General features: G+C 38.3%; 2 protein-coding genes across 2 annotated transcripts; one reads left to right on the top strand and one right to left on the bottom strand.

Annotated features, from left to right (window-relative positions):
* Positions 1-20: 20 nt before the first annotated feature.
* Positions 21-3,570, top strand: buc (bucky ball). Its single transcript, XM_087811742.1, has 4 exons — positions 21-273; positions 1,098-2,936; positions 3,106-3,159; positions 3,542-3,570. Exons 1-4 carry the CDS (start codon positions 21-23, stop codon positions 3,568-3,570), a joined length of 2,175 nt encoding a protein of 724 aa, XP_087667868.1.
* A 2,763-nt stretch (positions 3,571-6,333) lies between these two features.
* Positions 6,334-10,935, bottom strand: cahz (carbonic anhydrase). The gene is made up of 7 exons (XM_087811032.1): positions 10,778-10,935; positions 10,504-10,701; positions 8,964-9,082; positions 7,915-8,007; positions 7,783-7,845; positions 7,565-7,720; positions 6,334-6,808 (listed from the first exon to the last, which is right to left on the bottom strand). Exons 1-7 carry the CDS (start codon positions 10,809-10,811, stop codon positions 6,689-6,691), a joined length of 783 nt encoding a protein of 260 aa, XP_087667158.1. The 5' UTR covers positions 10,812-10,935; the 3' UTR covers positions 6,334-6,688.
* Positions 10,936-12,519: the final 1,584 nt, after the last annotated feature.

The following is a 12,519-nucleotide window of genomic DNA, read 5'->3' as shown; positions in this document are numbered from 1 at the left end:
CTTCTGTCTTCAGGGTTATCATGGCAGCAGTTAATGCACCCCCTCCTCATCTGTCCGCTGATCAACAACATGCCCAGTTTCATTCCCGGAGCAGTGAGCAAAGCACTGGTCAGCAGGATCATCGCATTGGTCAGGATCCAGCACCTCAGTCTCACCCCCAACATCACCTTCCGCCCAGGCCTGTCTACTATGTTCAAGCCCCTCCTCACCCACCCTTCATGCCATACCAGTGGCCCTTTCCTTACAACCCATTTATGGGCTTCCCAGGCATGGGTGAGTTTGATGTATTTCTGTGACAATGGTTTGATAACCCAAACAGTAAGTGATGTCGAAACTATTAGAAACGGAAATGTCCTGCCTCTGAAAAGTGTTCATTTGTATGTACATAATACTCATTTGGAACTTCTTGGAGATGTCAAGGTGCTTCCATTTACAACCAAATGTTAGTAAGTAAGTAGTTAATTTATATTTATAGAGCGCTTTTCCAGACCAGTGTCACAAAGTCATTAAACAATCAAAATAATACTCAATAAAATATATACTTAAAAAATCAAGATAACCCAGAGAAAAAAACACAGGAGTTCCAGAAAATCAAGGAAAAGCCTGCACAAATAAAAATGTCTTGAGATGTTTCTTGAAGGAGTCAGTAGATCCATCAAACACAGAGGGAGAGGAAGATCGTTCTAAAGCTTAGGAGCAATAGTCTGGAAGGATTTCTCTCATCTGTTCCTGAACCGTGTGCGTGGAATCATCAGTAGATTCTGATCCACAGAGCCCGAGCTGGGGTGTAAGGCTGGATCAGATCACTGATGTAAGGAGGAGCCTGACCATGAATAGCTCTGAAAGTAAGAACCAGAATTTTAAAGTTGATCCTGAAAGAAACTGGAAGCCAGTGAAGAGTTTTAAAGATGAGAGAAATGTGAGTTCTTCTACTAGAGCGGGTCAGAATTCTCACTGCAGAGTTTTTTTGTATTAACTGGGTATAAGTCATAGAGGACATGGTTTCAGTTGGCATCTTTCCAATCCAGGGGAACTTATTATGCTTGTCTTGGCAGAACTAAATTGCTGGCTTGCTAATCTACTGTTCCTCTTCCCAGGCTATGGTATGGTTGTGCCTCCATTCATGCCTCCTCCTCCATATATGGATGCTCCAGCCTACATCATGCCTCATCCTCACTTGCAGCCAGTTGACTATAGACGCTTCTTTCAACCTCCGGTCCATCCTTCCATGGCCCACCACCAAAATCCATACCAGACCCGGAGAGTCCGGCCACAGCAGCCCGTCCTGGCACGTGAGACCGTGAACTCGGAGGTCCAAACGGAACCTCCGCAGAGGAGCATGCCTGGATACAACAGTACGAGTCCTTTAACTGGCTCTGACTCTGGTCAGGGAACGGCTCAAAGCTCCCCATCGTCCTCCAGCTCCCACAAGCACTACCCAGAAGGGATAGACCCAGCCTTGCCAAACAGCAATGCTAGTGATGCTGTTGAGGGTAAAAGGGGAGATGTTCGATCTAATGTTGTAGAATCAATCATGAAGCCATCTTTGGAGATGCAAATGGGACAGTTTGGCAGTGTTATTAGGAAAAATGGCCACTTATGGTCGGTGAGTTCTACAGAAAGTCTAAATCCTGTGTGTAATTCTTCTCGACGAGAGGAAGTGACTGGTAAAGAGAGACGTCTGTCGGTCCCCGACATCCTTCTGAGTTGGGGGAGTGGGCCGCGCCAAGCGGACACCAGATGCGCCGATGACAAGATCCTGCCCCAGAATGATCTTCAGTTACCATGCTATGAAACTGAAGTTGAGGGGGAACTGGCCGTTTACTCGGATCCTGCAGAGAAGAGGGATGATTGCACGTCGACGCAAGCTTCTCCCACACAACGTCATGAAGACCAGCAGGGGTCCAAGAGCAGCGAAGCAACACTACTTGTAGATGGCGAAAAACATGTTTTAACGAAAGGGAATTGTATTGAACCCATACAAGAAGGAAGCCAAGATGATTATGAAATAAATACTCAAGACGACACATCAGAGGGACTTTCTTTTACGCCATTTAGCTTGTATTACACTAAACCCAAAATGGGTGACGAGTCCGTCTGGTCCGTGGAGTCTCTTGCTCTCTACGTCCCTTCTAAGGAATGGATGCTGCAAAACAGCACGTCTGAAATGCTTAAGGTCCCAGAGGAACCGGAGAAGAAATGCGACGGGTCACCCAAAAATGATGAGCTGGTAACCAACTGTAACCCTGACACTTTGTTCTCCTCCATGTCTCCTCCCATCACAAGCACACCTCCCTCATACATGCATCGGAAGAATGCTCCGAGTGTTGACGCTGTCTGTAACACGACGCAAGATTTTCCTAATGATCCTAAAGACTACTCTAACTTGAGTCCAGCAGCTTTGCGACCTAAAAAAAACACGGAGGAAAATGAGTCTTCTGAACCTGAGGGATCTAAAACCCCAAACCAGGAATGTACTATTTTAACTGAGCATACTGCTAACAATCTTAAAGCAGATCATTTGTGCGAAGGACAGTGCAACCATAGTAACCCTTTGTCTGAACCGCACAAGCAACAGGAGCAGCAGTTGCTAATTGTCCCCACAGTGGACCAGCACAACGTTTCTCCGTCCAAGAGGGACTTGGTGGACTGTGGAGTTCAGTGCACGGAGTTGCAGTTTTGTCCGTGTCAGGAGACTACTCGGCTAAATGGACGGCATATGAAACAGAAAGGTGAAATGAGTTTCTCTTCATACCTGATCACATTACTTAACATCCACATCTACAGCCACATCAGAGCTATCATGAAAAAAAAAAAAAAAATTCTCCTTTTCTTAGTTGTGCGAGTGGATGACGGAGAAGCTGAAGGCGTCTGCATGAATGGAAACCGACAAAAACAACCAAAGAGACAGAATCAGTGGAAAAACAGACGGCAAGGTAAATTGTGCGAATGCATTTGAATGAAGGTGAATTTGACTTTAAGTAAATGAGGTTTGATTCTGGTGCTGGGCTGATGAGGCTTCATGAAGTATTACCTATATAATGACAAAAAATAATGGTAAAGACTTTTCCATTTGTTTGAGTATGATTTTGTTTGTGTGGACAGAGAAGCACGGTCACCAGCAGGAGTTTGGATTCCATGGCAAGATAAAATCAAGAAGTAAGCATCAAAGAGGTTACACATGATAACAATATGAAATATTTCTCGTAAGATATTGTTAAATAGTGCTGCACTTCTCAGCCACAAGGCACATGTTCTGTAACTTTCTATTGGCTTCTAGCATCTGAACATTGCAGCCAACTTGGGTGATTAGTTTCACATTAAATAATTATGCTATTGGTATTCTGTTATTAAGAAATGGCACAGTTAATGTCATCTTACTTATTTTTACCTGGATGGTTGGAAGTAAATGTGTCTGATTTACAATGTATAATAGTCAAATGGGCTTGAACTAATTCATCAGAATGTTTAGGAAATGTGTGAATACCTGTAATTGTTCTTTAATTCAATGTTACATTTATTAAACACATTTTTGTTTCAGGTGGCGTTGGGAAAAACCCCTGCTTCTAACCAATGACCTTGTACAAGATTTAAGTGTTTTTAGATAAATATATATGATTGAAATAAATATTTTTCCAGTATTTGCATGTGGTTATTGGAGTTATTAAGTTAAGTTATTGGACAAATATATATTTCTGCTTATAATTTGCCTTCTTGGGTTACTGTGCAAATGTTTAGAATGCTTCACGCTTATGCAGCAGGGAACAGGGGTACATAAACTTTTATTTTAAGGCTCTTTTTTGATTCAGAGTCTTTTGGTTGATTAAGGGCAAACAAATGATTCAGTGAAGAGAAATTGATACAATCTACTGGAAATGGTAAACCCTACATAATATCCAAATATACAACTCTGATAATAAAATGAAAGTATTAAATGGTTATTAAAAAAAAAAGTGTAACCTTTTGCAAAGGTATTTATAGCTGAAACACTTGCAATACCTTAGATTATAAGTAAAGTAAAACGTATACATTATGTCATCAAAGTAACAGTCATGAAGGTCTAAAAGAAGATAAAAACTGTAAGATGGATGGATGCTAAGGCAGGAACTAAGGAGCTTAAGGGCTGATGGACCTCTGGCTGGGGATTGGAACAAAGATCGTAGAGGGCCTTCCAATGATCTTGGAACATTAAGACACTGTTTAATGAAGCTTCATCAACCCATCTGTACTTGTGATCATTGATTTCTAACATAAATACATTCAAACTGCAGAAAAAAAAGAGAAATCATCTCATCATAGGAAGTTTTCAATGATTATTACTATATCTATACATCTGTAGACGGTGGCAGATTAAATTCAAATAAAATGGGGGGAATATTAAATTGCAGTATCAGTAAGGATAGAAGTGTCCGTAGTGCCTCAAGATGTTCTGCTTGAGGTCACATGTGGTCATACCAAATAGATTAGAAGTGAGCAGGTCATAAATCTGTTTTTCTTGTCTGCTGTTATCACAGTGTCAATATTGGGACATGAAATACTAAACAGTCAAGAGGAACCCACTCTGGCATCGTTCATGACAAGCAAATGTGACTGGCACAAAGATGTCATCGCAATAATTCTAAAATAAGATGTATTTTTTATTAATGGAAATGTACATGTATGTATATATGTTAATGAATAGTATAATGAATTGAAAGCAAATTTGCATTAGAATAATGAAGGGATGCATAGAAATATTCATATGAAATGATCAAGTTCCTAACTTTCTTCAAAGGATGTTCAAAACTAATATCAAGTACATATAAATTAACACATCATTTCATCAATTAATTGATCTGATTAATATGTTAACCAAGTAATCATTTACCCGCTCTGTAAATGTTTTATTATACTTGATATTATAAAATGACAAACACATGACACTTGGATTTACAATTCGATAAATACAGAAATTGGTCCATATTTAATTTCTTTTTTTTTCTTCAGTTAATTGTTTCATCTGGTTTATCATATAAAAGAATTGAAAAGTGAATAAAGAAAAATCTGTTTGGTATTAAAGTGGGTTTGCACAGTCAACTTGACTGTGGTGACTTTCACATTTCACCAAGTTTCCCAGGTGAGATAAAGTAAAAGTTACATTTTCATCTTTCTCTTGCAGAGTCTCCGCCAAAACTACTACTATGTAATCTAACAGTAAGTTTCTATTTCAAGGTGTTGTTTAACCAGCAGATGATAATGTTTACCATACACCAGATGGTCAAATGTCAATCCAGATCCATCTTAATGTGTGTGCGTGTAAAAACCCTAATTTTCTGGCCCATTTATTGATGAGTAGCCATCTTTGAATGTGTCGCTCTTGTCCGCTTCCGAACCATTCCACCCCCATGTTCTATATTTGTGGAATGAACATGTAGTTGCCATGGTTACGGCCATCGCTCAAGCATGAAGAGATGCTCTGTGAGTAAGCGAGTGGTTTTTTTTCGAGATAGAAGACGATAGAGACAGAGGGAAAATAAGTTTGCTGATATTAGTAATGAGGACAATAAATCAACTTTGTTGACTGCGTTTTTATGGATATCTCGTATTTGGCTTTTTGACTATTCGGTTTGTCTATAGTCTGTTCATATCTCCATCCATTTCTCTGATACTCATCCAAAACTGACACATTCTTCCAAGTGAATGAAATAATAATAGTGGTAAAATCATAGCAGAGTCATAGCAGACACCTTTTCATTTTTAGTTTGAGATTATTCGTTTTGGAGCTTTTAAAATTATTTTGTACTTTAGTTCAGCAAGTTCACGTTTTTTTTTTACACAATGATTATACTGAGCAATATTCCTGTGTAATTTAAACGAAATTAATAAATATTTATGCCTATAAACATGTTTTTTTTTCGATTTATTTTTGCTGTTTCTCTTTAACCTTTATGTCATGCTCATTCGTTCTTAAGATTTAGGTTTTTGTGTCAAATACGCTTTTGAATACCATCATTCATACACTTCTTCCTTTCAGTCGATGACGAAGTCTGTACTTTTACTCTCAATATTTTATTTGTTCATGTATTTTAGTGCTGTTCCAGGATTTGGTCGTTTTTTTTCCTAGTCAGGAAGTTCAAATACTCTTTCTGTAGGTAGTAATGAGCTGATGAAGCTTCATGAAGCATCATTTTAAGATCCGACCAGATGGCGCTCTCTGCTGTATAATCTTTGGCGCCGTTATCGGAGCTCTCAATACACACATTAATTAACCTCCTTAATAATGAAATTAAAATCACACATGATAAAAAAGTTGTGCTTCATGGTATTAGAAGAGTCAAGAAAACATGAAATACATTTAACATTTTAAAGATTTATTGATTTAATACTCACACATGGGATTTCAAAACAAATGTCTAGAACTGTAAATATCAGACTTGGTTATTTTCTTTGGTTATCTTTCAACAAAAATAAAGACAAAAGGCACATTTTCATTCTACCCATTCAATTGGTTAGAGGAAGAGGTCTTGGTCAGTTGATAAAGAATATATATATGAATAGATCCAGCTTGCAGAAAAATTAAAAAATTGAGTAAATTAAGTAGTAGCGACTGCATTTTTTCCCACAAAAGCTGTAAAACTAAGATGATAGTTTCTTTCAGGTAACACACAACAAGCAGAAAAAGCATCCAGGATCAGAACAAAAACTGGGTTCATTTGAAGGAGGCTCGGACCTGGCGTCCCTTGAGTGGCTGAGGCGGGCGGTAGTTGTTCACCATGCAACAAGGAGCCTCGGACTCTCCAGAGAAGAGTAGGTTTCGGAACTTTGTCATCTGAGGAAGAGAAAACTTTATTACTCATCTACACAATGTCTTTTTTTTAGACGTTTTGGCATCAGCGCTTAACACAAGGGTGGACAAGTCACATTGTTTACAGTATATATAATAAGGAGCCGTCTACCGAAAGAAAGAAGGGACAAACACTTTTTAAAGGAAATTCTTGGATAAGGGTTCATCTTAATCTGCATATTTACTTAATTTTATTTAAAGATTCTAAAAAAAAATGCACATGTTATACAATTGAAAAAAAAATTATACATAAAAAGGATAAATAGATAGAAAAAAGTCTTCAACCAAAGAGCCAGTGTTAAATTCTTCAATAATCATAGTCATGGTTTTATAGTATTATTTCTGACCTCATGCGAGCCGTAAATATGGAGTCTGAGGGCCGCATGTGGCCCCCTGACCGCACTTTGTTGTCTCGCTTGACGCGTACTTAAGCACGGACAAACCATGAATCTACACAATAGTCAATATCTGAATATCTTTTATGTCAACAAAATGTTAAGGTGAGAAATTGGTCAATGAGAAATGATAAAAAAAAAAATGGGCGGATTAGCCGTCCAGACATAGAAGTGGATTATGGGGCAATTTCCAATGTATTTACTCTAATAATAATAATAATAATAATAATAGTTTTATAGGGTAACTACTTCATAAATTAAAGTAAGATTAAATAAAATGTAACCTAAATATACTTAATTTTCAAGATACGTCCTTTATATGTGACATATTTGCAATTCTTCATACCTGGGCAGGACTGACACTGATTGGCTCCTTCAGAACGATCCAGGTGACACTCTCCAGCAGAGGAGGAGTGGTGAGAGAGCCATCATATGTCCAGTAATCCAGGGAGCCCGGGAGGAGAGTCTTTGGGTCAAAGTTCACAAAGGTTGTCTGCTTTCCCTGCCAAGCAAAGTCATAGCAATTTGTGTCAGCACATAAATATAATCTTCAGTTTGTCTTACCTTCGCCTTGATTGCGTCCAGTGCATCAAGGACATTCTGAAGTCTCGGGTTCGCAGGTCCAATCTGTGGTAAATACAGCCACGGTTAGATACTAATGATCAGTTTCCTGGATATTTTATAGGATGCCATCACCTTGAGAAAGACGCCAACTACACCGAGTCCATCTGGTTGGCTGGCTGCCTCGCCAAAGCTGGGGTACTTAGTATTCCAGTGGACCAAGTGAAGCTGAAAAATGAGAAAGGTCATAAGCCGTTGCATACAAATGATTTATATAGTTTCAGTTTTGGTTTCAGACAAAATACATTTTAGTTGTTGCATATATAGTTTGTCTGTCCTGAATAGGTTCGCTCAAATTTGATGTCCCATCCTTTTCTTCATACCTTCATAGAAGCATCATCATAAAACATTGAGACATTAGTTAAATAGCAAATATGGGAAGAAAACATCATCTAACGTCTTCACCTTCACAGCTTATTTTGAGCTATTTGAGACACAATTGAAGCCCAGAAACCTTCATAATGTCTGTAATGTTCTTTAAAAAACTTGCTAGCCCTCTGAAACCTATAGAATTAATGCTAAATGTCACACATGTTACATTTAAACTGTAAGGTATAGCAACCTGTCCTATACGTCAACAGTTGTCTCCCCTTTAACATATAGTTCAACATCCTCTAGCATTTGTTTGGACTCTGGTCAGTCATGGTTTGGCTTATTGGCAAAATTGATTTATACAAATTGTTAGTTTTTCCAGGACATACATGACAAACCCAGCAGGGACACATTAAGCTAAACCCTTTTTTTTCCTTACCTTCAATTTCGATTTTCAATTTCTTGGAGGCTGAATATATGCTTTCTTGCAGGAAATTATTTTAACATATATATATCTTTTGAAAATATTATTTAATTAGCCTATTTAGGGTATAAATAATAATCTTTCTAATATTGTAATTCCAGTACAAACTAAAATAAAACGCAAAGTTCAAACCAAAAAGAAGAAAAAAAAACCAGGTGGAATGCATTGATTTCCAAATGAAAATGCAAAGATATCGCAGAAGGTATTGTATATTAATAAGATCAGGAGGATGTTCCTAGAATGAAAATAGATGATGAAGACATTCAGACGTGAAGGTGAGTCACAGTCCTTGTGGACAGTGGGAAGCGGTGAGTAAGAGTGAACACACCTCACATGGGAAGTTGATGCCATTGACAGTGTGCTCAGAGCCTCTATCGTCGCTGCCGCCCCAGTGGAAGTGGAACTGTCTCAGGCGATAGGTTCCAGAGATGGGGCCGCCTGTGAGGGCTGATAAAACCAGACATTGTTTACCCTCATAACAATTTCTCTTATCAAATCTGCCTCATGTCTGTCCATGTGTGGATAAGCAAATTACTTATCTCGTCAGTATAATGTAAATACTACATTTACGGTGTTAAGAGTTATTTTGGTTTTGAAATTTTGAATGAATATTTTTGCCTCTTGAGGTTAAACTTTATTCACTCTTTTTCATCACATTCTAAAACCTGATGCCTTTACTAATCCCCATTATTTCCCAGAAACATCACAGTTATCTGCTCATATTATCCTGCTAGGCCAGGACCGAGTAGTTACATTTTCAGAGGGGACACATTATATAAAATGCATTTTATTAAGTACAATATTCACAATAGTTCATGGTGTTATAAATCTAAGTGTTTATTATTTCATCATTTCAAGATACTAAATGTGAAGATCTTCAATTGGACTATCTGACATTAATATACTTTTGTATATTTTAAGACTGAGTGAGTGAGTGAGAAAATATTCACTGGAAGATTAATAACTTATAAATAGTTTATATTGAGGGTAGAGGAACACATAATACATGAATACAGTCAAAGGGACACATCCAGCCTCCAAACCACAATTTGCCCAGGTCTGTTTCGAGGACTATAAAACAAATGTGTTTGTGGTATCCCCTGTGTCGTTTTTGGTCTAGGTGAAAAACCTCCACCACTGCATATGTATTTCTGGAAGCCAGGGAGTTTGTTCACCTTGACCCCGTGACAACACAAGGGTTAATTTAGGGGTTAATTTAGTTGGCCCGTGATAATTATATAAATATTGACTCAGTCCAGATCTTTTCTCCCTCTAACCATCCTCTTAATATTCTTCTCAGATATTTGCAGATGCAGAAAACCAGTCAAGTGTTTGAAAGTACATGCTTACTTTGAGAAGATGCTGTCGCTCACTAATGTTAAGATGGTGTTTTTTTACTAGGAAATAAATAGTTAAATAAAAGCCAATTAATTCTAACAATTAATAATTTGAAAGGCTTATATTATGGAATAGATGTCTGAGGGAGATAAATGCTGTCTGGTGCATGATTCCGTGTTATAGAGAGCAGGTTGCAGTGATAGTGAGGGTGGGACATCTTGATACTGTTATCTACAGTACGCACTCAACAGGGCGGAGAAACACTTTACACTGAGATAACACATTAGAAGCATAAGGTGAGGTACAAAACACACACACAATATTAGAATATATGATATTTTTGAATGATAAATTAGTTGATAAATATTGAAATACTTTTTATTATAATACAATAGACCTATTTTTAAGTATCTGCAAATACAAATGCATGTTTATTTATTTTCTTTGTAAGTTTGTTTTAAATTTAAAGATAAAGTTCAGTAATCTGAGAAACGGGTTCTGAATTTTTTTTGTCAACTGTCGGATCTTACTGCAGGTATCGTCATCGTCCACATAGTCCACCTGGAAAGAGTGTCCGTTGTTGAGAATCCCCTTGGAGTTGGACGGGTCGTACTTGAGCTTCAGAGCCTTCAGAGTTGGGTCATACCTGGCTTCTTTGGGGACGATGTTGATGGGAGACTGTCTGACTCCGTTGGCTACCGGGAAGTTCTCTGCCCATTTGTCAGGTCCTGGTCAACACAAATGTAAAATGAGTCAAATTAAAAAGTGATGAGGGTAATTAAAAAAAAAAAAATCTAAACTCACCATTACTGGCTCCATATCCCCACGCGTGAGCCATGACTACTCTGTGCTGCTGCTGTTATGCTCAGAAACAAGTGGAAGGAGAAGGCAGACTTGCCCTCATCAATACAGGTCTTTATATAGCTTCTCATGGTGGTGGGTTTGGCTTGATCCTGCTGCTAGACTGAGACCTGGACCAGCCCCCCCACCACCTCCACCCCTTTAGCTTCTCCCCTTCTATCACTTCACTCTTCTTCAATATTTTATCTTCTGCCCCTTTTCTTTTGCCCCATATCCCCTTATGTTCTGTCCTTATCCCAGCACCGTCATTCATCTTACTCTCCCCAAAGGTAGTGTCAGGTGCAGGATTGTATCAGAGAGCATATTTTACTAAATATCTTAAAACCTCCACACACCAACGGGAACTAATGAATTTAAAAAAAAATAGAAAACAAGTCAAACAAAAAGATCAGCTAATCAAAATGTCCAAAGTCAGACTGGATGTATAATATGTTTGTCACACGACTCTTTGCACTTGATGTCTAAGCTGTCACTTTAAAAAAGGGTCCATTTATTTGAAGAAAAAAAAAAAAGCCTTTTTTTTTTAATGACATTAATGTCAAGGTTCTGATGTGAGTTACACAAAGAGGCACATAATACACATCAGTCAAACACTGTTTTAAGAAACCCTCTATGTATCAACAATTCTCGGCTAATCTTTTTTTTTTCTTGTTGTAAACCCAAACACAGACATGTTGACACTGAATCTCAGGGTGATCTTATCCGCTGATGTCAGAGTCAGACACACACACAGTGAACACACCAGTGAGAGCTTGCTGGACTTACAAATGTAAGTCTATGAAAACTAAAATGTGAACTAAAAAGCTTTTTATTGATTTAAGAAACTTACTTAGTCCTCCACTTACTTTAATTCTAACACTATTGCTCTCTTAGTAGTAGTGTCAATAATGAAGTCTGCAGTGGCCGTCCATTGACCTTGGAGGCGTGGTTTTGGCTCTGGGGGTTGACCTTTTTAAGGTAAGGTAAAAACTTTATTGAAATTGTTTTTTTTCCAATAACCACAGAAAATACAGCAATTTTTCATAAGAAATAAATCAAAATAAAATAAGAACAAGAACATAAAGAGAAAGAACAAGATGACATAATCTAAGTCTAAAGATAAAGACAAAGAACATAGATCAAAGAAAAAAAAAAAAGACAGAGGATACAAAGACTAACAAAGAACAGAACATCAAGATACTTTCACTTCACTCCTGCCCCCGAACTCAGAATTGTACAATCTAATAGCCTGAGGAATGAATGAGCCCTTGAGTCTATTTGTTTTGCACCTGGGAAGGAGCATTCGTGCTCTCATTCTGCTTCTCTGCTCACTGATGACAGTGTTCAGAGGATGACTGTCATCATCCATGATGGACAGTAGTTTGTTCAATGATCTCCTCTCAGCAACTGTCATCAGTGAGTCCAGCTTCATGCCAACCACAGAGCCAGCCCTCCTGATCAACCTGTCCAACCTGTTGACACTCCTCTTGGACACATTTCCACCCCAACACACCACAGCATAGAACATGACACTGGCCACCACAGACTGGTAGAACATGCAGAGGAGCTTCTTGCAGATGTTAAATGATCGAAGCCTCCTCAGAAAGTACAGTCTACTCTGAACTTTCTTATATACATGGTCTGTGTTGCAGGACCAGTCCAGTTTACTGTCCAGCCACACGCCGAGGTACTTATAGTTGTCAAAT

This window comes from Callionymus lyra, chromosome 16 (genome assembly GCF_982586985.1).
Source record: "Callionymus lyra chromosome 16, fCalLyr1.hap1.1, whole genome shotgun sequence".
NCBI lineage: Eukaryota > Metazoa > Chordata > Actinopteri > Syngnathiformes > Callionymidae > Callionymus > Callionymus lyra.
This window is presented reverse-complemented; position numbering and strand designations above follow the sequence as displayed.

Bases quoted from the DNA above. Each gene is read 5' to 3' on its own strand.
- buc (XM_087811742.1), top strand. From the start codon at position 21: ATGGCAGCAGTTAATGCACCCCCTCCTCATCTGTCCGCTGATCAACAA. The intron at 274-1,097 runs GTGAGTTTGATG...TCCTCTTCCCAG, and splicing joins TATGGGCTTCCCAGGCATGG to GCTATGGTATGGTTGTGCCT. The intron at 3,160-3,541 runs GTAAGCATCAAA...TTTTTGTTTCAG, and splicing joins TGGCAAGATAAAATCAAGAA to GTGGCGTTGGGAAAAACCCC.
- cahz (XM_087811032.1), bottom strand. From the start codon at position 10,811: ATGGCTCACGCGTGGGGATATGGAGCCAGTAATG. The intron at 8,008-8,963 runs GTGTGTTCACTC...CTCATTTTTCAG, and splicing joins GCATCAACTTCCCATGTGAG to CTTCACTTGGTCCACTGGAA. The intron at 6,809-7,564 runs GTATGAAGAATT...TCTCTTCCTCAG, and splicing joins TCAGTGTCAGTCCTGCCCAG to ATGACAAAGTTCCGAAACCT.